The following is a 25,127-nucleotide window of genomic DNA, read 5'->3' on the forward strand; positions in this document are numbered from 1 at the left end:
GCTGCATGCCAGGAGCTTGGATAAACATGAAGCTGAGCATTTATTATCCTTAGGTATTTCCTGGCATTTTTTAAAGCTGGTGTCTCCTAGCTGCAGCAGCTGGTTCAAACCCAGGTGTTGATATGGTGCTGGCCTCACTCTCCCTGCAGTTTCAAGCAGGTGAATGGAAAACCCTGCAGAGATTCAGCCACTGCTGGTGGCACTGAGACACATTTACACCATCCATTCACCGTGGCACAGCTACTTCATCTCTTCCTTTTGTGAGCTGATGGTTACTTAAGCAGCTTAAAGTTCGTTCACAATATTATTGCATGTGATTTTGAAGAGTGACTTTTGACTGTGAAAGCCTGTAAAATGCAGAGATAGTGTTCCCTGCCAAGTGTGTGGCCCTGCAAGGAGCTGCTGCCTCACAGTTCCATCTCCTGCATCATTAGCAGAGCTCAACAGCAGCTCTTGTCTGCTTTTAGAGAGGCCCTTACCACTACTAAGAGAAGCTGAATTACCATGGAGTGGTAACAAGATGCAACATTACTGCCTTTCATGATTTTATCAGAAGTCTCATCATCTTTTTGTTGTTGTTATCTTAGATCCTGAAGTAATACCCTTTCGTGAAAGACATTCCCTTTCATGAGGCTAAAAACTGCAGTGCAAATAAAGAAAACCCTGGGTTTTAAGGCAGATTGCTAAGAAGGGACATTGACTTGTGGTGGGTTTTATACTTGAGACTGGAAGCACTAGAAGGTTTTGTCAAGCTCTGCCAGCAGTGAAGTATCTCCTGATTGTGACCTTCCAGTGCCTGAAGGCAGCACAGAAGAAAGATGGAGAGAGATGTTGTACAAGGGCCTGGAGGGACAGGACAAAGGGGAATGGCTTCAAGAGGACAGAGAGGGGTTTAGGTTGGATATTAGGAACAAATTGTTCCCTGGGAGGATGGGCAGGCCCTGGCACAGTCTGCCCAGAGAAGCTGTGGCTGCCCCTGGATCCCTGGCAGTGTCCAAGGCCAGGCTGGACAGGGCTTGGAGCAGCCTGGGACAGTGGAAGGTGGATGGACAGGGGGAGGGATGAAATGGTCTTTGGGGTCCCTTCCAACCCAACCCATTCCAAACCAAAGGATTCTGTTATCTCACCTAGGCAGAGATTTGTACCTTGTGCATATTTGCCATTATTGGAGTCCTTGTGTCATCCTCCATGTCCTGTCCCTATGTCCCATGGCTGGAACTGTGCCTGTGCTGCTGCTGTGGCCACAACTGGTTTGTTCCTTCTCCCAAAGCCTGGCTGCTCCCTGGGATCCCTCAGCAGTGTCACCCCGGGGGTGACAGGCAGAAGACATTCCATGTCTCTGGCATGGAACATTGCCAGGCATCTCTGTGTGCTGCACATGCTCTGCTGGGCTTTAGGAGTGTTTTCCTGGGCTGTGTGTCAGTGCTTGGTCCTGGGGAGTGAGGGAGGTGGATCTCTGTTCTGGATCCCAGGGCAGCAGGATTGCAGTGCTCCCTCCCTCCCTCGCTGCTCCTGGCCTGGACAGAGACACCCTACAGTGCAACGAGGGCAGGGTTTGTTCATTCCTCCTTGTCCTCTAGGGGTGAATATGGATTATCCATTGCAGCAGCTGCTTTGGGAAGGAAGAATGTTGGGATGAAGTAACCAAATCCTGTCAGGGGTTGCACCACTTTGGTAGTAAATCCACTGAATAAACAAAGTGGAATATTTTAATACAAGTATTGTGCAGAACTCCTTGCATTTCCCCCTCCACACCCGTAGTGGTGATGCCAGAAACAACTGCAGAGCTCCCAGACACAACTGCAGCTGCTCCCAGTGCTGTTCAGTGTGAGCTGTATCTCCTGGTAAATCTGGAGGAACCACACAAATCATTCCCTTGAAGGTTTCGGTTGCTTTGGCAGCTGAGTTGGCAGTGTTGAGATAAAAGGGCTGCCTGGAGCACCCCGTATTATCTGAGCATCCCTGGGAAATGCTTCCACTTGTTTCAGGGAATCTTAACAGCTCCTTGCCTTTGAACAAGAGCAATTCTTTTTTTCTTTGTGGTTTCTTTAGATAATTTCAAGCTCCAGTGTAACTGCTCCCATCCAATGCCTTCTGGGCAAAGGTGGTTATAAAATTGTGGTGGAGCACATTGGCTGTAGCTGTTAGAAAGGTTTGGCTTTGCAGCTCTGAATGGATCTGATCTGGGATGCAGCAGGATCCCAGAGAATGCTGCTGTTCTTCATCAGGAGTCTCTGGGCAGGGAGATGACAAACTCAATTACAGCAGCACAATTATTTGGGTTATTCAAGATGAGGAAAAACAGCCCTGAGCATCAGAGGGAGATCTCCAGGCCCCTGAGAGCAGCAGCAGCAGAGGAGGTTCAGCATTAGCACCTGTGAGATGGAGCTACTGGAAGAGTGAACTATCCATGAACATCTCCAGCCTCTAAATGCACTCGGATGGTTCAGGGGAATGACCTGTGGACAGCTCAGTATATACTTGAGTTCAGTGCACTGAAAGTGCCCAGAGAGATGTAAATAATGAAAGGCTGGATAAAATCTTAGCTCCTGGGATAGAAAGCAGAGCTGTTGTTCACAGCAGCTGCTCAAGGCAAGCTCTGAGGAACAGGCTGTGCTCCTTGGGCTCCATCCCCCAAAAGCAGAGCTGGTTTGTGGGTGGTCAGGGGATGCTGACACTTGGGGAAGGGCACAGTGTGAGAACAGGCTGGAGGGACTGGGACTGCTTGGAGGAGATCAGAGGCCATCAGAGTTACCAGGATTAATGCTGGAAATAACTGCTGAAGTAATCATGGAATGGGATGTCCAGAGAAGCTGTGGCTGCCCCTGGGTCCCTGGCAGTGTCCAAGGCCAGGCTGGACAGGGCTTGGAGCAGCCTGGGACAGTGGAAGGTGTCCCTGCCATGGCAGGGGTGGCACTGGATGGACTTTAAGGTCTCCAATCCAAACCATTTTGAAATTCTGTGATCTTCTCCCCATCAACAGCTCTGTGGCTCAGTCTTGTCTTTGCTGTGCTCTGTCTCTGTGGAACACCACAACAACCCTATTTCCAAGCACTTTCGTTTTTTTCCTGAGGTGTTTTTTGTGCAACAAAGACAGACTTTTGCTCGGTACTTTGCAGAACCATTTAATGTTGTTTGTTTTTAATCTGTTTTGTGATTAAAATAGATTAATGTTGTAGTAACATAAAAACCCTCAGGGGGTTTTGTTCTCTTTGTAAATATTCTCTAGGATCTCTTCTGTCTTCTAAACTGTGTATAGGGAGGGTGTTTAATGGGACCTGGGGAGAAGAGAGACGCATCTTAAACTTAATATAAGAATTTAATTTTTAATAAGTTTCATTTGGGGTTAGAGTCTTCATATTGGAGTGGAAATTAAAGTGTCTAAATGCTTTGTGTGTAAGCTGTTGGAAAATCTTTAAAGAGACATTCAGGGAAAATCTTTCCTGTTTTATTTGATCTTAAAAATACAAAATTAGAGAAGCCAGTGCTTGATATCCTGCACTGATATTTAACCTGGTTTTGCAAACTTCCCATTGAGTTATCTTTAGCTGATACAGAGAGGGTTTGCTGTGCAGGGAGCGACATGGTGCCCATGATCCATGGGTGGATCTCTGTGCTGTCCATAGGGAGCTGAACAGGAATCAAATCCCTGCAGTGATTCTGGCTGGGTGGAGCAGCACAGAGGTGAACCAAGCTGGATGTGCCACTGTGGGTTTTACTGGGGTCAAGCAAAGTGCCTGTGGTTTCTCCAAGCTTGTGGATGAGAAAGGTGAAAAGAAGATTAGTTGCTTCATAAATGTGCTCTGGTCTCTGGCTGGCAGCAAAGGCTTTGCTGCTTTATGTCAAGCTTAGGGAGATTTTTACTTTCTGTTGAGTAAGAGCAGCTCTAATCCTGGCAGCCTGGAGGGGAGGTGGGAAGCTGGGCTGCAGGGAGCTCCTGGTGTGCTTTGGGCACTGCCAGCTCAGAGTCACATCTGGTGAAGGAAGTGTCACCTCTCCAGCCATCACCCTGGGGAGCACCTGCACGTCTGGCTGCCACTTCCCTGTGTGGAAGAGGTCATGGGTTGGGATGCTCCAGCTCTCCCTGTGTGGAGCTGGATGCCACAAGGGGTCCCAACCTGGCCAGTGTGGGCTGAACTCGTTACCCCTGGGCTCCTGTGGCTAAATCACAAGTGGAGTTGATTGCCCTGCAGCTGATAACTTGCACAAGTGTGTCACGAGTCTCTCTAGAGCAGGGCATGCCCCTCACCAAATTCCAGCTGCAGCCACAGGGATGAGCAGCCTCCATCCCTGCTGCAGGCACATCCCTGGGTCTGGGGATTAGTTTAATACCTCAGCTTTATCTTGGCATTGTGGGCTGCTTTCTGTCTTCATGGGGAGGCATCACAGTGTCCTCAGGCTCTTTTGTAAGATTAAGGGCTTCCCGTGGCATCCTGACAAGGAGGAAATTTAAGGAACAAGAGTATTTAACTTGGAGCTAATCTGCTCTTTGTGCAAGAGGGAGGATTACAGCAGTAAGTTCTCTGTGCCACGATGGCACTGGTGAACAAAACTGTGGAGAAGGAGCTCCAGCCTGATGGTGTGTGGAGCTGGGAGGAGGAAAGAGGCATTTTGAGTCCAGGAATGAGCTGTGACATGGCTGTTGATCTGTTCTGTCATTCAGGAAGAAGGGAGGGAAGGGATGGAATCGTGTTGGAAAGGAAGGGGCACCCACTGGGCTTTGTTGGAGTCACCTGTGAGTCCCCAGCCCTGAGCAGTGCCAGCAGAGTTCTCCCTCACAGGGAGCCACATTAAGGATGGGGAGAGACTATTGACAAGGGATGGAGTGCCAGGACAGGGGGAATGGCTTCCCAGTGCCAGAGAGCAGGGCTAGATGGGATACTGGGAAAGAATTGTTCCCTGTGAGGGTGGGCAGGCCCTGGCACAGAGTGCCCAGAGAAGCTGTGGCTGCCCCTGGATCCCTGGCAGTGTCCAAGGCCAGGCTGGACAGGGCTTGGAGCAGCCTGGGACAGTGGAAGGTGTCCCTGCCATGGCAAGGGATGGAAAAAGATGAGCTTTAAGGACCCTTCCAACCCAACCCACTCTGGGATTCTGTGATCTCCTGTACTTATTTCCTGGACCACAGAGTTTTGTGTCTCCTAAAATCTTCTGTTTCTCTCTAAACTCACTTTGTATCTAGAATTCATTTTTCAGCCTTGCTTGAAGAAGAGTAACTTAGAGAAAACACTTCATGTATTCATTGTGCCACCACCTCACCCCTCCCGAGGATGAGTTGTTAAAAGTTTTCAACAGTTTCCAGTAAAACTGGTGGTAGTTGGTAAATGTGAAACAGGATTTTTTTTTTCCCCCTTCTAGTAAGAAACAAACTTTAGGAAGCTTGAAGTGAGTGCTGGAGAGCTTCCAGCACAAATGTCAGGCTTGGCATCTCCCGGGAGCAGGAGGGTGAGGAGCAAATGTGGGTTCCAACCTGCAGCCAGAACTATTTCCATGTGCTGCCCTCCCTCCTTCCATCAGAATCCATTTGGCAGCCTTGCTGTGATGATAATTAAAATAAACCCTCCCCACAGGGCCAATGGCCACAGCTGTGTGTGTGTGTGTGTGTACCTGTGCACAGGTGTGCAGGGATGTGCACACATGTGTTTGGGATAAATGTGTGTCTCACACTGGGCTGATGTGTTGAATGGAGCTCACAATAGTTTCTTTCTAAGTGTTAATGGGCCCTCTTGATTTTCTGTGTGTTTTCTGTGTATTTACATTGATTTTCTGTGTATTTTCTGTGTGTTTGTATTGATTTTCTGTGTATTTTCTTTGTTGCACTGGAGATCACTACAGTTTCAGCCTTCTGCATGTTATGAAAGGATTATAGATGATTTTATGTATCAGTGGTTGTCAGGGCCTCATGGCAAACCCAGGTACATGAGCTCAGGACATAATTATTGAATTCTCACAGCTGTCAGCTTCCCTGGAAAGGGAAAAAACCCAGCGAGGTCCTTCTCAAACATCTCAAACACAACAGGGAGTAGCGCAAGGAAATAAATCATTTTATCTTACATTTACTTACTCAAATGCTTTCTTGGAACCACAGTGAGGAGTGCTGGCATTCTGCCAAGCTTGAATTTGACCTTTTTTTTTTTTTTTTAATCCTTATTATTATTCTCATGAAACGAATACAGAGAGGCCTTAAGCAAGAGCTGATTCTTGTTTTACATCAGCCCCTGCCCTGAAAAGCTCATCATCTAAATCCTTGGAAAAGGGAACAGGGCCAAGCACTGACCTAACTGCGTCTTGAGGGAGCTGGAGCAGAACTTTAATCTTCTAGTCTAGTGCACTGTCCCTGAATCACGGTGATTTTCCATAGTTCACATCATTTTCTCTGTATATTTGAAGATCTTGCAAGATGAGTTTGCCCAATCCATCCTCGAGGGTTATTGCTAAAAGCTCCTCGTAGCCTTGCAAGAAGGATGTGCTTGGGCATATCTATTACCTATTAAACCTGGCAAAATAATGGAGCTTTCCCATGTCATAACAAATCACACCCGGGCTAAAATAGCTGCAAACATTCTCGAAGACTTAATGAGCTCTTGCTGGTTCACAGTGGTCCAAACAAGTTGTTATTGTGGCTGTTAGAGAGTGCAGAATTATATTATCGAAACAGTCTCATAAAAAGACAAGATGGGGTGTCAGGGAAGCCAATCCCACGCTGCAGGGAGGTGTGTGGGGCCCACAAAAGCAGGTTTTTTTCCATGGTAATGCAGTTTATAGATGTGTAATCTTCTGTAATTCTGGTGTGATTAAATAGAAGCAGTAGCAGAAGGTGTCTTTCTTCCTAAAGTCCCTTCAAGCTGTAAGAGAGGACAGAATAGAGGAAAATATTTCATATTTCCATTATGCATAAAGCAGCCCTGGATCCCAAAATGAAGCAAAAGACGGAATTTGGGGAGTTAAAGTCCACTTTGACTTTCAAGAGCTTCTCTCAAACAAGCTTCCACACACCAGCATAAAAAATGTCAGTGTGAAATATCTGAAGGAGAGCAAATTGAACAATCTGTGCCTTCATCTGGAGTCTCATGCCTGCAAGGGTGTGCAAAAGTCAATAACTGGAATTGGAGGTTATTGACTATTTCACTGGGATGCTGTTGGAACATCATATGTGCTTGATTTGGTCTTCAAGCACCCGGTAAACGTTGGGGTTTAGTTTTACCTCCCCTTGTGAAAAGAATCGAAAATACTATAAAACTGAAAGTGTCTGGAGTTTTTTCCCAATTCTAAAGTATTTTTCTTAAACTTACATAAATGTTATTTGTATAGGTTCCCCTCACTCCAAGATGGAGATTTCATGCCACAGGTGGGGGTTATACATAATTTATAAGGAATTGAACTTTCTGTTGGACACTGCAACCTGCAGCCCCATGGATTTTAGGATGTTTGGATCAGACCTGTCTCCTCCTGCCTCTGCTCCTTGGAAACCAAAACAGTTATGGAAATGGCCTTCTTTGCTGCTTTAAAGTTGAATGAGAGTACATTTAGATGGGATATTGGGAAGGAATTGTTCCCTGAGAGGGTGGGCAGGCCCTGGCACAGGGTGCCCAGAGAAGCTGTGGCTGCCCCTGGATCCCTGGCAGTGTCCAAGACCAGGTTGGACACTGGGGATTGGAGCAGCCTGGGATAGTGGAAGGTGTCCCTGCCATGGCAGAGGTGGCACTGGATGGGATTTAAGGTCTGTTCCAACCCAAACGATTCTGTGAATCTGTGACCCAAAGTGCTGTAACCCTGAGCTGAGCACTGGGAGAGGAATGGGAGAACAGCAACCAACTGCCTCTGCCCCAGCTCTGCAAACTCCCCCACTGTGACCCTGGTGAGCCCTGGGAGCTCAGCACATGCTGCAGTGGGGATCCCTTGGAGGGATGCCTTCCCTGATAAAAGGCCTTGGAGAGGATCAACAGAGCAGGGAAAATAAAATAAAATGTGAGTTCAGCTGTCGAGGTAAAAAAATGAAAATTGAGCTATAAAACTCCCTTTCTCAACAGCTCACCTGTGCTAGGTGGGGGAGGTTGGGATATTGCATTCCAGGCCAGCCCTGCAGAGCACCAAGCTGTGGAATGGGGCTGTGGAATGGGGGTTTTCCTTCTTCCCTTCACACCAATTATCCAGATGAAGTGGGAATTCCTAGTGTGCAGTTTTGCAGCATTCAGGCTGTTCATTCCATGGAGCACAGGCTCTGCTGGCACTTGGCAGAGCTGTGAGAAGCTGAGCATCTCTGTGCCCAGCAAAGGCTGAGGGAGCTGGGGCTGTTCAGCCTCCAGCTGAGAGGAACCTCAGCCCTGGCTGTCCCTGGCTGCAGGCAGCTCAGAGCAGGGCCAGGCTCTGCTCCCTGGGCCAGCAGTGACACCAGAGGGACAGGCAGGGACTGAGCCCAGGGAGTTCCCTGGACAGGAGGCAGAACTTCTTCCCTGGGCAGGACTGAGCCCTGAGCAGAGAGCAGGGAGGGGCTGCAGTGTCCCTGAGCAGGGATATTGCAGAGCCACATGGACACAATGCTGTGCCCTGGGCTCTGGGATGGCCCTGCCTGGGCAGGGAGCTGGGACCTGGTGACCCCTCTGTGGTCCCTTTCCAACCTGCCCCACTCTGGGATTCTGGGATACAGCTGTCACAATGTGCAGTCCTGACCTGGGGAGGGTGGTCACCAACCCCCCAGCTGCAGGACACCCAGGTGACCCAGCCTGGCTGCCTGGGGCTGCAGCAGGGAGGTTCGATGTCACCTTTGATGAGCTGACAGAAGATCCCGAGCAGCTCCATCCCGGAGCACACAGCCCTGGCAGCACTGCAGCAGCAGCTGGTGCCTGGGAGCCCAGGTGTCTGTGTCACATTAATCCCCAAATCAAATAATCAGCTGCTGCTTAATCAGGAGTTGACTCTCTTCACATCCAGTTAAATATGTGCATAACTTGAGGGAGGCTCTGGCACTGAGTCTTTGGTGGTGGTTTAGGACCTGCAGCCTTTTAGGTGCTGCTGCTCAGGGTGAGGGACAGGGGCAGTTTTCCAAGCATTTCTTCCAGCAGCAGGACTGCTAGAAGCAGCTTTGCCAGCTCAGGCAAAGGGTGCTTTTAGAAAAAGGGAAATGAAGAGGGAAGAGGTTACTTCGAATTCCAAGTGCTTCTCCAGAGCAGTTTATAAAACAGCCTCACATCAGGGAAGGGCAGAGCCAAGGGTGGGGGCCTCAAGCACTGCTCCACAGCACTGCTGTTCAACAGGTTTTTCTAATTTTCTGTGTAAAAGAAATTTTATTTAGTTAACTTGAATTATTCTGGCAAATTTGTAGTGTGGGAATAAGGAGATGGGTTCTCATCTCCCTGCCTATAACAAGGAAGATTCAGGTTGGATATTAGGAAGAGATTTCTTCACTGAAAGAGTGGTTAAACACTGGCACAGGCTGCCCAGGGCAGTGGCGGAGTCACCATCCCTGGAGGGATTCAAAAACTGAGAGGATGTAGCACTTTGTGGTGTGGTTTATTGGGCATGGGGGTCAAAGGTTGGACTTGATGATCTCTGGAGGCCTTTTCCAAATGTAATGGTTCTGTGATTCTATAAAAGAAAGGAAATTGTAAGTTGAGTTGTAGAGCTCCCTGGTGGAAAGTAATGTTAAGGTAAAGAGCTTAGGAGGGTTCAGAGGATTATTAGATGTTTACAGAAATAATAAAAAAGTTATCACAGTTCTGCCAGGTGGGATATCAGTTTGCCAGAGGAAGAAGCCATCAAGGTTCATTATATCAAGCAGCCTCTTGGTGGGAGGGCTTGGAGAGGTTTCCTTGTGTGTGGGTTGTGGCTGAGGGAGGAGCTCCATCATCCCACTGCATCTGCAGCTGGGGGGAATCCAAAGTAAATCCCATATGGAATGGACCACTGATGTTCTGCACCACTTGTGAGCCCTGGTTTCTGATTTCTGCTAAAACGTGGTGGGTTTTGCTGTACTGACACTCACATGGGTGCCTTCTGCGGAGAAAGCATGAAGCTGTGTTTGTGTATTGGGAGGAAACACTGGTGGTTGCTGGTACAAACTGTTTCTCTGTATAAAGGCCCTGTGCTCTCAGTGCTGGGGCACAGCTGCTGCCAGCGTGGGGCTGCCTGGGGTGAGCACCCCAATTCCTTCCTGGGGCTGTGGGGCTCTGGAGCTGTGCAGGGATGAGCCACACACCCTGAATATCCCAACTGACAGCTGAGCAAACTTCAGAGCTCACAATTGAGGCTGATGATATTGGCTGTGAGGATTAGCACAGCAGGTAGCCGTGCTGGCACAGGGCAAGGTTTGGGCTCAGCGATAAGTACACATTCTTTTATTATTGCAGCTAATGGGAATCTGCCAGGCTTTGAGGCACAGAAAGGCTCACTGGCCACCTGTGAGCTAATCGCAAAGATTTGCCTCATTCTGTATTTCAGCTCACTTGGAGCCCGTAATCTAATTTCCAAACAGAGATGAGAAGAGTGAACAATTCATTTTCTACTTTACATGGCTGTGCTGGTAAACTTTTAATCCTTTTAGAATTGCAGTTCCTTGTCACATGGAGACAACACCACACAGTCCTGAGCATGAGGCTGGAGGCTTTGAGTGCACCATTGCTGGATAATAATTAGCCTCAGCAGCAAGGCACAGCATGAATCAAAATTAAAGTGAAGAGCACAGGACATGTTTCAAATGCTATTATGAATCATACACAGGCTAATGATTCCAGTTTGGGTAGAAAGTCCCTGTGTTTGGGGCTGTCCTCAGCCTCGGTTGTCGTGCCCCGATGTTGGTGTCCTCTCTGCTTGTGGGACACTGTTGTGCCAGTCCTGTGTCCTGCCAGCTCATTAACCACATCCCAGGGACAGTGTGGGGCAGATCTGACTTTAATCTGGTCTTCACTGCTTGTCATTTATTTTGGATATTCAGATTTTTGAGCGGGTTTTTTTTTTGAGACTGAACTGAGCTGGAGATGCTGTGTCTGCTATGAGCTCAGTGTTCATTCCTGCTGGTGTGTTTAGGATATGCTCAGCTTCTCAGGCAACTTCTCTGTCATAACCAAAACACCCTAAACCTGCTGCTCTGCTCTGTTTTCCCTATGGACAGGTCAGTTGGTGTGTCCTGAAGATGGACACTACTCATGGTGATGTGCAAAGGCACTTTTCCAGTGTCTGTTTAGTGATCTGTTAGGGCAAGGCACAGATTATCCACAGCTCTGCGAAGGAACACTTCAGTTGCAGCTTCCCTGAAGACAACATCTGCCTCAGTAGGGGAGAGGTGCCTCACAAGTGCCTTCACACTGACTTTGTACGTGTGCTTGAATTTTGCTTTCAGGTGCCAAGAAATTCAGACAATTTGCAAAGAGCTGGGTGTTACTGGGCACATATAATTACCACATTTAATGTGACACTAAGTTGACCAGAAACAATGAAATCTCATTTCTGCATTCGTTGCTACAACCCAGACCAGAAGAATTCTTCCTGGACAGCAGGAGCAGATGGTTGGATAAGCCCTGGTACAGCTGCCCAGGGCAGTGGTGGAGTCACCACCCCTGGAGGGAGTTATAAGACATGGAGATCTGGCATGTGGGGACACGGGTTAGTGGTGGCCTTGGCAGTGTTGGGCTCGATGATCCTGGAGAACTCTTCAACCCTAATGATTCTGTGATTCCCTAATATCCATTTTTTTCCCCTGCAGCATTGGAAACACGTGGAAAATGGTGCCAGGCATGAGAATAGTGTAAAGTGACCCTGGTGGGTGAAGTTGGGATGTGGAAGCTCAGTAAAGTTTCTTTGTAGACACCAATGAGCTGAAATAGCTGTAATTAAAAATGGGAATTCTCATGGTCATGCTGTGCTTCATCTTGGTGTTAGCAAGGGTTTTTAAGTTCTCTGCTTATATTGGCATCATGCCTTTAAAATCAGAAATTCTTTGGCTCTAAAGAACAAATCCACAACGGAGCCAAGGCTGTGTGGCTGGTGAGCTGGGGGTGTGACACCTCTCAGGGGAATAGATGTGTCATTTTGCTGTATAAACATATCACACTCATCTCTTTGGTCCTTGCTATATTAAACTGAGCTGTCAGGTTAAATTCGATCAGTGTTCATAGGGTTATACTTTTCAAGCTGCTTTTGAAAGCTGGTTTTGTTCAAGCTCATTCAAGTAATCCTGTCACACACAAGTGGGATGAGCAGATGTCATGGGCATTTGAGGGAATATTGTGGATATTTAGCCAAGGCAAATCAATAGTAAGGAAGGGAGGGCAATGGATAAACTCAAATATTTTCCTCCTCTTGTCCTGTGATGGGGTTAACCTTGTGCTGAGGTGATGAGCCTGTTGATAATTGGAAAAAATTACCAAGCCTTGCTGTGTTTTCCATTTTTAATTGATTATTGTCTTGTAATGTCACCTCATTTCCTCTGGGCAGGTTTGAAATGCTCTCCCACCCTTCTGCTCTGCCCACTGTGGGATCACAGGGTGTTTCTGCAGCAGCCAGAAGAGGAGAGGGGAAGGCAGAGAGGGGCTTTGGACAAGGGATGGAGGGACAGGACACAGGGAATGGCTTCCCACTGCCAGAGGGCAGGGAGAGATGGGATATTGGGGAGAAATCCTTCCCTGTGAGGTCGGGAAGAGGCTGGGATGGAATTCCCAAAGAAGCTGTGGCTGCGTCTGAATCCCTGGCAGTGTCCAAGGCCAGGCTGGACAGGGCTTGGAGCAGCCTGGGACAGTGGAAGGTGTCCCTGCCATGGCAGGGGTGGCACTGGATGAGTTTTCAGGTCCCTTCCAACTCAAACCAGTCTGGGATTCTATAACTCTTGAGATTCAGGTACATAACAAGCCCCTGGTTTTTGCTGCAACTCTAGAGGATCTGGGCAGAAAATCCCAGGTGTTTGGTCTCAGGCAGTCCTTGAGCAGAGATCAGGAGCAGATCATGGTTGGGCAGATCATGGTTTGGTACCCTGGCTCCAAGGTTTGTGCCCCAGTTTGGGAAAAGCCTGGTGCTGCTGCAGGAGGGGTGGGAGGCATGGGCAGCCAGTCTGGCCTCACAAGGGCTGTCTGTGTTTCTGTGCATCTGGGTGTGCTTTACAAGTGCTGTCGTGACAAGACCTAGATTTCTTTGATTAAAATGCAGAATTGAAACAGGAAGGTGGAACTCTTTGAGCTCAAACCCATTATTAGCAAAGAATATTCCCCAGTGACTTTGTCAGCATCACTTCCCATGTGGGAAGTTTTCCAGCCTGTTTGAGAGCCCCTTCAGACATCCCTCTGGAGCTGGCCATGGAGTACTTTAGGGCTGTGTAGTTACTGATGTCATTTATTGATTCCCAACTGGATGGGCTAGGGAGTCAATATTGGAACTAAACCTTTGGCTGTGTGTGTTGAAGCAGGATTGAGTTCTTGCAGGGTCTGTGAGGATGTTACACATGCCTGCAGCCCCTTCCTGCTGACTAAAGTGCCAAGATTCCTGGCAGAGAGGGGAATTTGGATATTCCCTTCTTCACTTCCCTCTGGAAAGCTTTACCGCATTCCTTTTTACTAAATCAAGAGGTCCTTTAAAAAAAAAAAGAAAGAAAGAAGTGCTGTCAAATGCTCCCAGTGTACAGCTATAGGAGTTACATTTATGGAATATGTTCTGTTTAACAGCTGGATTAAATAAATCGTTTGATGTGCAGTATTGGAGGACTCTGCACTCTCAAACCAAGGGCAGAAGCAGCTCAATGACTGAAGAATTGTCAACATCTTGTGCAATCCCACTAAGTGCTTCTTCTCATTGATCTGCAGCTTCATTGTTGACAATTAAATCCCTTTCAGCACAGAGGATAAACATTTTTAACAGGAGGTAGCAAAATCTTTTGTCCTGAATGATTTTCTTCTCTGTTTCATAATTAAGTACAAAGTGTGTCACCAGCCTTGCTGTTCACTGGTGCTAAATACCTGCTCACTGTGGAGTAATTGCTATCAGCAGATGACAGAGCTGCAAGGAGCTCTGCCTTCGAAGGCATGTTCTTCATTTGCATAATGAAACGCTTTGTTAGTGTCCTTGGAAATTAGGATGAAAGATGACTGTGTGCTAAAAATGAGAGATTGTTTTTAGCAAATTCAGTGTATCCAGTACAGCAGCTGAGCTGCTCTGGGGCCTGTTTGATGCTTGTTGGCTGCTGCACCCACAGCCTCCCTGGCAGTAACAGCTTCTGGCACCTGCCTCTGCTTATCCAGATATTGCACTGACCAATGTCCAATCAATATGAAATGGACAATCAGGGCTTCAATCTGATTCATTATTTCAAGCCCTGTAAAGTGCTTGTTGGAGTGAACATCCCAGAGCTGGTGATCTGTGGGGTAGGTCTGTCCTGCATTCCATGGCTCCAGAGATGTGCTGAGGGTTTGTATTGGTTGGGACAGTTTGTGCCAACTCCCCACTTATCCATGGTAAAGTTGGAGAAGATGGTTTTAAAAGATCTGGGGTTCTATCTTGCATGAAGAAGTTCAGAGAAATTTTGAGTTAGGCAGAGGTGGTGTTGTCAGAAGAGTTCAACTTACCAAAGTAGTGAAAAAAATTAACACTATTTTAAAATTAAATTATTAAATACTTCTTTGGTAGGCTGAATGTTCAGCAAAACACTGAAAATGTGTATAATTTTCCTACTTGTGCAATAAGGACTTTGAGCTTAATCCAAAACTTTCCTCTGAGAAAAGTGTAAAATTCAGTGTTGGTTCTGAGCTTGCCTCTGAAGTTGCCTGAGGCTGGGTGTGGAGAGGCTGAATCCTAACACAGACAGAAATAGGAGTGGCAGGACATGACAGCCTCATTTCTGGATGACACTCCGGACCTGGACATGGAAAAGTTTGATGATTTTATGTTTAGAAGAAAGTTTGGCCACTGTAGGTTTGACATCATCCTGCAGGGATGTGCCTAAGGGGATTTCATTCCCTGAGTGCCTCAGGTCAGGGATGCTCAGGACACTGAGGACTGGCCAGGCTGGGGGTGGCCATGGGACACCCTGTGCTGGCTCTTGGCATCTCCTGTGCCCTTTGGTGCAGCCAGACGTGGTGAATCCATCTGCAAACAGCTCCTGGCCAGGCAGACTGAGAGGGCTCTGCACTGATGAATCTCTGGGAATATCACGTCTGTGGAATTCCGACAGGGCTTTTTTGTCTGTGGAGAACAGCTGGGCATCGTATTGTGGCTGTGATGTTCCCAACTGGCCACCCCTGGCAGACCTTTAACTCTTTGGGACCACCCAGATGGGACAAAGGAGCCAAAACACAGAGTTTAGGTCAAAATTCAGTGGTTTGCACATTAGGAAGAGAGATAGTGATAGAAAGCTGCATATTACCTGTATTTATTATACAAATCCATGTCTCCAGAGGGAAGTGCTTGCTGGGTCTCCCAGCTGTAAAGTCTCTCTGGTCACCTGAGTCACCTGGGTTACTTACAGGTGTCCCCAGGGTGGCCTTGGCTGCTCCCTGGTGTGGTGGAGCCAACCCAGTGCTAGTCACACACACAGCAGGGCTATGTGAAGGGGACTGCAGTTCTGTGTCTTGGGTTTGTGTGTAAAGTGAAAAACAGAGGAATTTGAGATTTAAGGCACATCAAAGGGTGCAGGAAAGGAAGATAATGGAAGCTGCATTTCCTGTCTGGGAAATGTTCCTCAGCATCAAGTTATGCCTTTATTCCTCTTTCAGTGAAAGACTGGCTGCTGCTGGATGCAATATCAACCCAGTGGAAAAAGGGAATCCTTTGTTAGTGTGGAAGTTACACCACAGTCACTGCTCTCCTGAATCCCAGTGCAGTAATTCCACTTTATCCAAAACAGAGTGTGGAGACAGCCAGCAACTAAAGTTAGCCTGGTGCTTCCTTAGCTGTTGGGTGGAGATGAATTCCTCTGATAATAAACAATCTCAGAAAGTTGGGCTGTCTGTGTCATAGTGACATTAAGGGCTTTTTTCCCCAGAGTTCTTGCACTGAGCCAGTCAATCAGGGTAGGAAAAGAGCAATCTTGTCTGTGTGACCTTGAAGTGCTGTTGATGAAGACTGGAGCCCTCCTCACAAAACCTGTGATTGGTGGCGTTTATCACTGAGGGGGGAGTTCAACTCCCCAAATAGATACAGTGGGATGGAGAATTGGTTCTGATTTATACATCAGCATTATCAGCCAGGCAGGGCTGTGTGTGCTGAGACTCCAGGACAGCTGGCACTGGGCTGGGGCACAGTGTGGGTGCTCTGGTGTTAGACTGGGAGAGGGAGAACCCAGGGGCACGGCTGGTGGGAGACTTTGGGAATAATATTTATTTTCCTGCATGCATCATCTTCAAAATGCAGACTCACTGGGATGGTGCTTGGGGGCTGTGCAATGGGGATGTGAGCAGCAGCAAAAAATACCCAGGAGACAGTGCAATTCCCAGCCCTTTTCTCCTGAGGAGGAGGAGCAGATCCCCAGCACTGAGCTGTGCTGAATAAATCTTACATGTGAAAGAGACTAAAAATACCAAAAGAAAGGATTTAATGAATGCACTGAGCGCAAGGTGTTCCCTGTAGATTTGGAAACCTGCAGGATTTCCAGACCACCTGCTAGAGCCATGTATTAGGACATTTCTAGTGACAGGCTTGAGTCCTCAAAGACATTGTGTAAAAAAAAAAAAACAAAAACCACCCAAATCTTGTAAGTCATACACCCATAAGGACTTGGAACATAGATCCACCTATTCCTGGACAAACTATTGCTGATTTCTCTCCTCCTTGGGAACCTGCCTTAACACACGTGTGAATCACACTCTGTCTAACTTCTAATAATGTTTGATCAAACAGGTTTGATCCAAAGAATGAACGCAAACAAAGTTTCCTTTGCTTAGAACCTGCAGTTTATTGCAGTGAGATAGACCTTGGGCATATGGCAGAGGAATTGTTTTTATCCCTCTGCAGTCCCACTCTTGCCCCTATAATCTTCCAATCCAAGTTGGTGGAGGAGCCTCTGTGCCTGCTACAGGTACCCCAGAAGTGATTAAAGTAGATCCTCATCAGATAAGCCTGTTTACTTTTTCCCCCCTCTTGCTTCCTTTTTCTCCTCTTTACCTCCCTTTTGCCTCCCATTATCCCCTTTTCCCCCCATCTTCTGTCTACACACTGTGATAATCCTCTGCTTTACCAGGTTGTTCACCCTTGCACAGGACTTCTAAAACACTTAGTGAGAGGGTACCTGGCATGGTTTATTTTTGATCTGTTAATGCAGTTAAACCCAAATGTTGGTGACACATGGCTTCCAGGCTGTCTCCAGTGATGTGAAGGTTGGCAAACGTGTGCCCAGGCCATGGCTGGCAGAGTTCACTCCCCATCCTCTGAATTTCACTCCTTTACTTCAGGCTTTGCACAAAGGAGTTGTCAACAATTTTCTCTGAATGGATATTATTTTATTATATATTTAGTCATTTTACCCCTTAAAACAGGCACAAGAAGGAGTAAAGTTTTTCTGTCTTGGGGTTATTTAGAACACTGGACACGTTTAATTCTGAGCTTGTCTCAAGCCCTTCAAACCTTGCATGTTTCCCTTAGGCTGCATTTCTGTAGTTGCTGAAGGTGTAAGTGCAGCTGTCAAGTTGCTGTGCAATATGGCCCTAAAAGGTGCTCCTGATCCCCCATCTGAAAGGCATCACCTTTCCCAGTTGTGGGTCAGCAATGTTCCCTGGATTTGTTCCAAGGGGTGCCATGGATCAGATCCACGCTGGCAGAAGATTTGGGGAGTGATTCCAATGGGAAATTGCTGTGGAGCCCTGTTGGGCAAAATTCCAATGTACAAATTTTACAATATTCATATAATAATTACAATTTATTGAAAATTTGTTATAAATATTATAATTATTATATGATTGTTATAATAATATTCATTATTTTTAAAGATTTTGAAAATAGAAGTAAGTCATTCCATGACAAGCCAAACCAGGATTCCCACCAGTGTGTGTTTTAATGCTTAGATCTTGTGTCGTGGGGAAGGGTGTGGAGCCCCAGGAGCAGCTGAGGGAGCTGGGAAAGGAGCTCAGCCTGGAGCAAAGGAGGCTCAGGGGGACCTTGTGGCTCTGCACAGCTGCTGACAGGAGGGGACAGCCAGGGGTCAGGCTGAGCCAGGGAACAGGGACAGGAGGAGAGGGAACAGCCTCAGGCTGGGCCAGGGGAGGCTCAGGGTGGACAGCAGCAGGAATTTCCCCATGGAAAGGGTGGTCAGTTCCTGGCACTGCTGCCCAGGGCAGTGGTTTGGTCAACAACCCTGGAAGTGTTCAAAAAACACGTGTATGTGGTGTTTGAGGACATGGTTTAGTGGTGAACATGGTGGTGGTGCTGGATTGAACTTGGTGGTCTTAAAGATCTTTTCCAACCTTAGCCATTCTGTGAGAAGGCACAGAGCTGCCGTGGAGTTTGTTCCCTGAGTGGGTCGGTGAGGGAGTGATGATGAATAACACCGATGGAGAGCAGCAGCACTAAGCAGGGTCTCTCTTCTCTGCCGGGTGGTTTGTTTTGAGGAGAGTTACTGGACTGAGCATGAGAGGCAGATGGATTTGATTTGGTGTCCCATTGGCCTGGACAGTTCTTGATGGAAACAACGTGGAGCTGCCCAGAGCCTGCCTGGCCCAGCAGTGACTTTGTGTTTGCCCGTTTGCCTCACGTTCAACCATTTTCTCTCTCTGTTGTTGCAGATAAAGAGTTAGGAGTCGGCGCTCTTGCTGACAATGACGACCCTGGTGCTAGGGGCCCGGCTGTCCCCAAAATATCAGGACTAGAAAGGAGCCAAGAGAAGAGCCAGGACAGCAGCAAAGACCCCATCCTCGAGCCCGTGGTGCCTAAAGACCCGTGTCCTCAGGTGACGCCGCCGCCGCTGGAGCCTCCTGCCGAGGGCCGCTGCCCCAGCCCCGCGCTCGCCCCGCGCCCCGAGCCCTCGGCCCCTCCGCCCGGCCCGGCCGCGCCGCTGCCCCCTGCCCCCGAGGAGCCCGGCCGCCCTGCCGCCGGCCAGCCCTCCGTGCAGCCTTCTGGCCAGCCCTCCGGCCAGCCCCCGGCCGGCCAGCACCCTCCGCGGCCGCAGTCGCCGCTGCCCCCGGCGCACCCGGCGCTGCCTGCCGTGCAGCCCCACCCGCAGAGCCTACAGCAGCCGCTCTCGGCCTACAACAGCAGCAGCTTGAGCCTCAACAGCCTCAGGTAGGTGCATGGAGGGGCTGCGGTGCTGCACCGAGCCTGGGGGAATTCCATACGGGACAGAAGTGACAGCGCAGCCCATCCCAGCCCTGGGAAATAACGGGGGCTTTGTGCATTTAACCTTGATCGCTACCCTGAGATGAGCCAGGATCGCTCCCTCTGGGACCAGTGATCCCAGAACTTCTGGGTATTTTATGTTTGTTTGCTTTGGATTTTCCTGCTTGCCACACTAGGGTTTTTGGAGGGGATTTTACACAGTATAGATCAGGGGAAGGACAATCCAGTTCCCCAGCTGCTCTCTGAAGGCTGTTTTGCCCTCCCATCCCTGTAAATACCTGATTTCTCCAAGCACTGCCATGCCCCAGAGCAGGGAGCCCTCGAGCAAGGTCTGGCTGGTGACAGTCCAGCAGCAGCAGTCACACCAGGCACTTCCCAGCTCTATGTTTTCCTGCACTGCTGACACCTTGCAGGCTTCAGGGTTTTTCTCTCAGCTGGCCACGGTGAGATCAGCCTTACCTTTTATCAGGGGATAACAAAGGTGAGCAGTGTTGAAACACTTAACACTGCAGAGGCTAAACACCATGTGCACAGGAACCCGTGATGTCCCTGAGTCAGGGACCTCAGGTTTCCCCTACTCTAAGCTGAGTTGTTGTTCTCCAAATCTGAGCTCGCAGCAGGCAGATGTGACCTTCAAGATCTGGTGAAGCAGCATTGTGGTTGCTTCATGGTTTGACTAAAGACTGAGAGGTGTTTAAGACTTGGATTTATTTTTAACCAAGCTGGTATTACTTGTCTTTAAAAGTCATTGCAACAGAAGCAAGTCATTACTTGAAATAAAGACAAGGAGAATTAAGCCTTACATGAATGTATTTTAAATATTCATTGGTAGGAAGTGAAACCTGAAAAATTGCAACAAGTGTAATCACAAATACTTCTTTTGTTGGCTTGTCTTATCTCATTTTATTGTGGGGATAGAGAGGGGCATTACCTGTACAATAAGCATTAATCTATTGTTGCCTTCTCAACTTCCATTTCACATTTTCTGCAGTCTTTCAACATACTAATTCACAGCCAAAAAAAAAAAAATTGAACTTCTATTAATGCAGTGATTTGGAGCTTCATTTGCCTGAAAACATGAATCAGGAGCAGTCATGTAGAAAGGACTGATAATTAAGTAATGAATGCACAGGGCTGATTACTCCTTTGTGTTTCACCCCTGTGTTGTTTTGGGACAACACTAACCTCTTACAGAGAGAGAAACGTGGCTCGGGTGTGCAGGGACCACAGGAAGTAAAAGATAACAGAGAAGGTGCAGCAGGTGGTTGGAGAAAGGAGTGTCACAGCGGTGGGACTGGAAATGGTGACTTGGATTTGTGACCCATGAGTTACCCCCGTGCTGTTTGATGTGAGGAGCTGCTGGGGTGGTGCGGTGGAGCTTTTCTCTCTCAGTCCAAGCCCTAATTGCTTCCCCTGTCGTTCACAGCAGCAGCAGGAGCAGCACCCCTGCCAAGCCCCAGGCGCCTGCCCCGCACATCTCGCACCACCCGTCGGCGTCGCCGTTCCCGCTGTCCCTGGCCAGCCACAGCCCCCTGCACAGCTTCCCGCCCGCCCTGCAGCCCCCAGCTCACCCCCACCACCCCAATATGTTTGCCCCTCCCACGGCTCTGCCCCCGCCACCCCCGCTGACGTCAGGGACGCTGCAGGTTCCAGGACACCCAGCTGGTAGCACTTACTCAGGTAAGAGCTGTGGCCCTGGCATGGCTGGGTGGGAAACTGCGTCTCTGGGTTTAGGCAGAATAATGGGGGTTTGGGCCTTCTGGTGAGGGCTGTTGGTGGGGACAGGCTGTACTCACTGCTGGATGAAGTGATGGCAAAGCCAAGAAAACACCTAGACATCCCCAGTGACATTCCCTCTGCCCTAGGAGTGACTGCTTGTGGAAGGGGTGGTTTTCCTGGGTTTGTTTCACTCAACCCACAGTGAAAACACAGCTGAGTTCACCATGTGCCCACACAGGATCTGTGACCCCCAAGGCAAAGGTGTTCCTGCACTTGTGGTGTGTGCCCAGGGGAGCTTCCCTGGCTGTAAGGAGGGTCTGTGCTGGCTGTGCTCACAGCAGTGCTGAGCTCAGGGGTGTCCACAAGGTTTGGGTTGGAAGAGACCTCAAAGCCCATCTCAGTTCCACCCCCTTCCATGGCAGGGACACCTTCCACTATCCCAGGCTGCTCCAAGTCCTGTCCAGCCTGGCCTTGGACACTTCCCGGGATCCAGGGGCAGCCACAGCCTCTCTGGGCACCCTGTGCCAGGGCCTCACCAGGTCACTGAGGGAAATAAAATGGAGCATTTGACTAACATCACTTTGTGTCCATGCACCAGGGTACTCATGTGAGCAGCACACTTGTTTGCTCACTCCAGTTTGCTCACCTATTTAGGGTTATGTCCATGTCTATAGATGCTCAGAGGAATATGAGAAGACACTTGGTGAGAGGGGAAATGGAGACTTTGTAACATACCAGGCCTTTGGGGAAGACCTGGAGGAGCTTTCTTGCCCTGGACTGTATCATGATTTACCACCAGGAAGTTTTAAATGAAGCCTTGCTACAAACAGACAGCAAAGGAAGTGGCACAACGCCTGGAAAAGCCCCAGAGCTCACGAGAGATTGTTTTATTGTCTGTTTTCCCCTGTACTCAGCACTGGTTAGGCCACACCTTGAGTGCTGTGCCCAGTTCTGGGCCCACATCTTAGGAAGGATGTTGAGATGCTTGAAGGCATGCAGGGAAGGGCAACAAGGCTGGTGAAGGGTCTGGAACACAAGTCCTGTGAGGAGCAGCTGAGGGAGCTGGGAACGGAGCTCGGCCTGAAGCAAAGGAGGCTCAGGGGGACCTTGTGGCTCTGCACAGCTGCTGACAGGAGGGGACAGCCGGGGTGGCCAGGCTCTGCTCCCAGGGAGCAGGGACAGGAGGAGAGGGAATGGCCTTGAGCTGTGCCAGGGGAGGTTTAGGCTGGACATTAGGAAAAAATTCTTCACCGAGAGAGTGGCTGGGCACTGGAAGGGGCTGCCCGGGGAGGTGGAGTCACCATCCCAGGAGGTGTTTAAAAACAGACTGGATGTGACACTCAGTGCCACAGTCCGGGTGACAAGGTGGTGTCAGGTCATAGGCTGGGCTCCATGATCTCCAAGGTGTTCCCCAAGCTGTTTAACGCTGTGACTGTGGTTTTGTGTTTCAGAGCAAGACCTCCTGCGGCAGGAGCTGAACACTCGGTTCCTGGCGTCGCAGAGCGCCGACCGCGGCGCCTCGCTGGGCCCGCCGCCCTACCTGCGGACAGAGTTCCACCAGCACCAGCACCAGCACCAGCACACACACCAACACACCCACCAGCACACCTTCACGCCCTTCCCCCACGCCATCCCTCCCACTGCCATCATGCCGACGCCAGCACCGCCCATGGTGCGTACCCCAGGCAGAAATGTGAGGATAAGTAGAGCACAACTCTATTCTTTATTACAAAAGTATTGCGGAGGTTTTGCCAGGCTGTGGGGAAGGGCTGTCTGGGCAGGAGAGGCAGGGCTGTCCCTCTGTCACAGTGTGAGAGCTTCAGGTGGCAGCACAGGACTGAGGGACGAGGCCCTGGCCACTCCTGCTGTGTGCACTCCGGGGCCTCCTCCTTTGTCCTTCTTGAAAAGACCTTGATTTACTTTGAAGAAAGAAAAACCCCAAGCAGTTTCATTGGAAACTAATTTTCTGCATATTTTTTCCTCTCTGTTGGTTGCCAAATAATAGAGAATAGTCTTCTATTTTGCCAACAGAAGTAAAGCAAGGAAATATAAAGTAACTAGTTTGTGCTTTGATCCCTTTGCAGTTTGACAAATATCCTACAAAAGTTGACCCCTTCTACCGTCACAGTGTGAGTTTTATTGCTCTGTTTCCAACTGACTTCACTGCTTTTCTGTGGTGGGTTGGGATCACCACTCAATCAATGGCACAGTGTCAAATCTCTCCCTAATCATCACTCCAGGATTTACCATTATCGTCCTTGGTTGCTTTGGCTTTTGAAGGCTTGCATTCATGGTGCTTGTTTCTGATAAAGATGCAGTATCAGCTTTTCCAATCAAAAGATCTCTTGCTCACACACCATTTGGAGCCAGGTTTGATGTGAAAAGATGAGACAGAAGAGCTGACTGTTCCACAAAGCAGGAGAGAGCAGTGATCCCATCACGGTGTTTCACAATTGTGCCACAAACCCTTAGGCTGATATTTTTGCTAAGAAACTTGAAATGAGCTGACAAACTATCGTACAAATCCTTCAGGGATAGATAATCTAATAGTTTTCCCAATCTTTCATATTTTGTTTGATAAAATCTGAAAACCTGTCTTATTATTCAGATTTCAAAGGCTCATCTGATCCACTGGGCTTGTTATGTTTTGAAAGCTCTGTTTGATGACAGCAACATGAATCCAGCTATGCACTAGATGTGTTTACCTAAGCTACCAAAAATGTTATTTATCAAGATGAACCAATTTTTTTACTTCCACTTAAGTGTAAAGCTTCTGCTCCTAAGGGTTTGAATCTATTGATTCATTTGCTGCTGGACTCTGGTTTGTATTTTCTTCATCCTATTGGCAGAGGCAGGTGTCTGGCAAGAGTTTCTTAATCCAAGAGCAATATTTTGATGAGAGAAGGAGTACTGCATCAGCACTCAGAAATCTGCAGAGCATTTGGCTTTATGTGTTGGTTTTGCTTAGAAGTGGAACTGGGCAAAAAAAAACTGGTTAAAATGTTGGTGTCTGGATTAACATCAACCCCTGCTCCCAGCCTGTCCTCCACCTGAGCAGCCCTGTTCATGTCTGGCACCTCATTTGAGTAGCTGTGGCTGGATGGGAGTGTTTGCAGGCCCAGAGCTCCAGGAGCACTGGGCAAACTTTCCCACTTCCACTCCAAAGGGTACTGCTGCTCACTTGCTCCAGTGTTAAATTGCACTCTGGTTTGCTGAGCTTCACATGGATTCAGAAGATGATAGATTGTCATCAGTGTGGCCTGTGGATCACAGCAGGAACACAGAACTGGGAGATAGCACATGGATTTTAGACAAATAGAGCACACAGGTTGGCAGTGTAAGATAGGAAGTGCTGCAGAAGTCTCCAGCTGTATCTGCTGTTCAAATTCAGTCAGATAATCTCTTAGAAATCTGGGAGTTACCTGGATTGTAAAAGTCATGGCCTCACACCCTTCAAGGTCAGGAAAAGCTCCATGCTGTTCTCCCTTAGCCAGGGAACCCTGCTGGGGACCAAGGCATAGATTGGTGCCCCTGCCTTCCCTGGGAAAGGTGTGTCCTTGGGAAAGGCTGCACTGTAGGACTGTGATCCCAGGGGATGCCATGGGGGCTGCACTGGGGTAGCGAGGCCAGGCCAGCCAGGTGTCCCCAGGTGTCCCCGTGGTTTGGGACTGTTCAGGGCACAGGTAATGGGAGCTGCCTGTAGCAGCTGCAGGTGCAGACAGCAGACCCTTAGCTGGGCTGAGGGCAAACCCACAGGGCAGGTGAAATACAAATACTGTCAGAATATGGCACTTCACACTTTTCCTAAGAATGACAGCTTCCACTATAGATCCACACCAGGAACTCAAATACCTTAAAAAAAGTTGGCAGTAAGTGTAGGTGAACTTTATAGTCTATTTGAGACTTTAAATCCATCTGCTTTGGAACAGGGAGTGCAGCTCATGTAGAAGCTAATGTTGAGTTTTAAATCAGCTTTCTCTCTTCTCTTTTAACACAGTGAGGCTTTGCTTTTACCTACAGCTGGTGCCAGGTCTAGTTTAGCATCACATACACCTGGCCAAGGGAAGCTGTGGTCACTGCATGGTTCCCCAGGGAAAGCTAGAAGGGAAAACTGCTGCTCAAAAAAAAGGAATACTGGAGAATAAGGAAGCACTGACTGAAAGGTGTATTCG

The 25,127-nt window shown here is 48.6% G+C and overlaps 1 protein-coding gene across 9 annotated transcripts in view; it reads left to right on the plus strand.

The window, feature by feature from the left end:
* AUTS2 (activator of transcription and developmental regulator AUTS2) overlaps nt 1–25,127 on the plus strand; it is a 748,905-nt gene that overhangs the window by 702,110 nt on the left and 21,668 nt on the right. For 3 of the 9 annotated variants that reach the window (XM_085078805.1, XM_085078809.1, XM_085078812.1), the window contains 4 exons: nt 18,687–19,182; nt 20,663–20,916; nt 22,407–22,648; nt 23,040–23,084. In XM_085078805.1, coding sequence (XP_084934931.1) covers nt 18,687–19,182; nt 20,663–20,916; nt 22,407–22,648; nt 23,040–23,084 — 1,037 coding nt within the window. The remainder of the gene's footprint in view (nt 1–18,686; nt 19,183–20,662; nt 20,917–22,406; nt 22,649–23,039; nt 23,085–25,127) is intronic. The other 6 variants (XM_085078807.1, XM_085078811.1, XM_085078813.1 and 3 more) reach the window with 4 other exon arrangements.

The sequence above is a fragment of the Lichenostomus cassidix genome, chromosome 19, assembly GCF_008360975.1.
Source record: "Lichenostomus cassidix isolate B80296 chromosome 19, HeHo_3.0, whole genome shotgun sequence".
NCBI lineage: Eukaryota > Metazoa > Chordata > Aves > Passeriformes > Meliphagidae > Lichenostomus > Lichenostomus cassidix.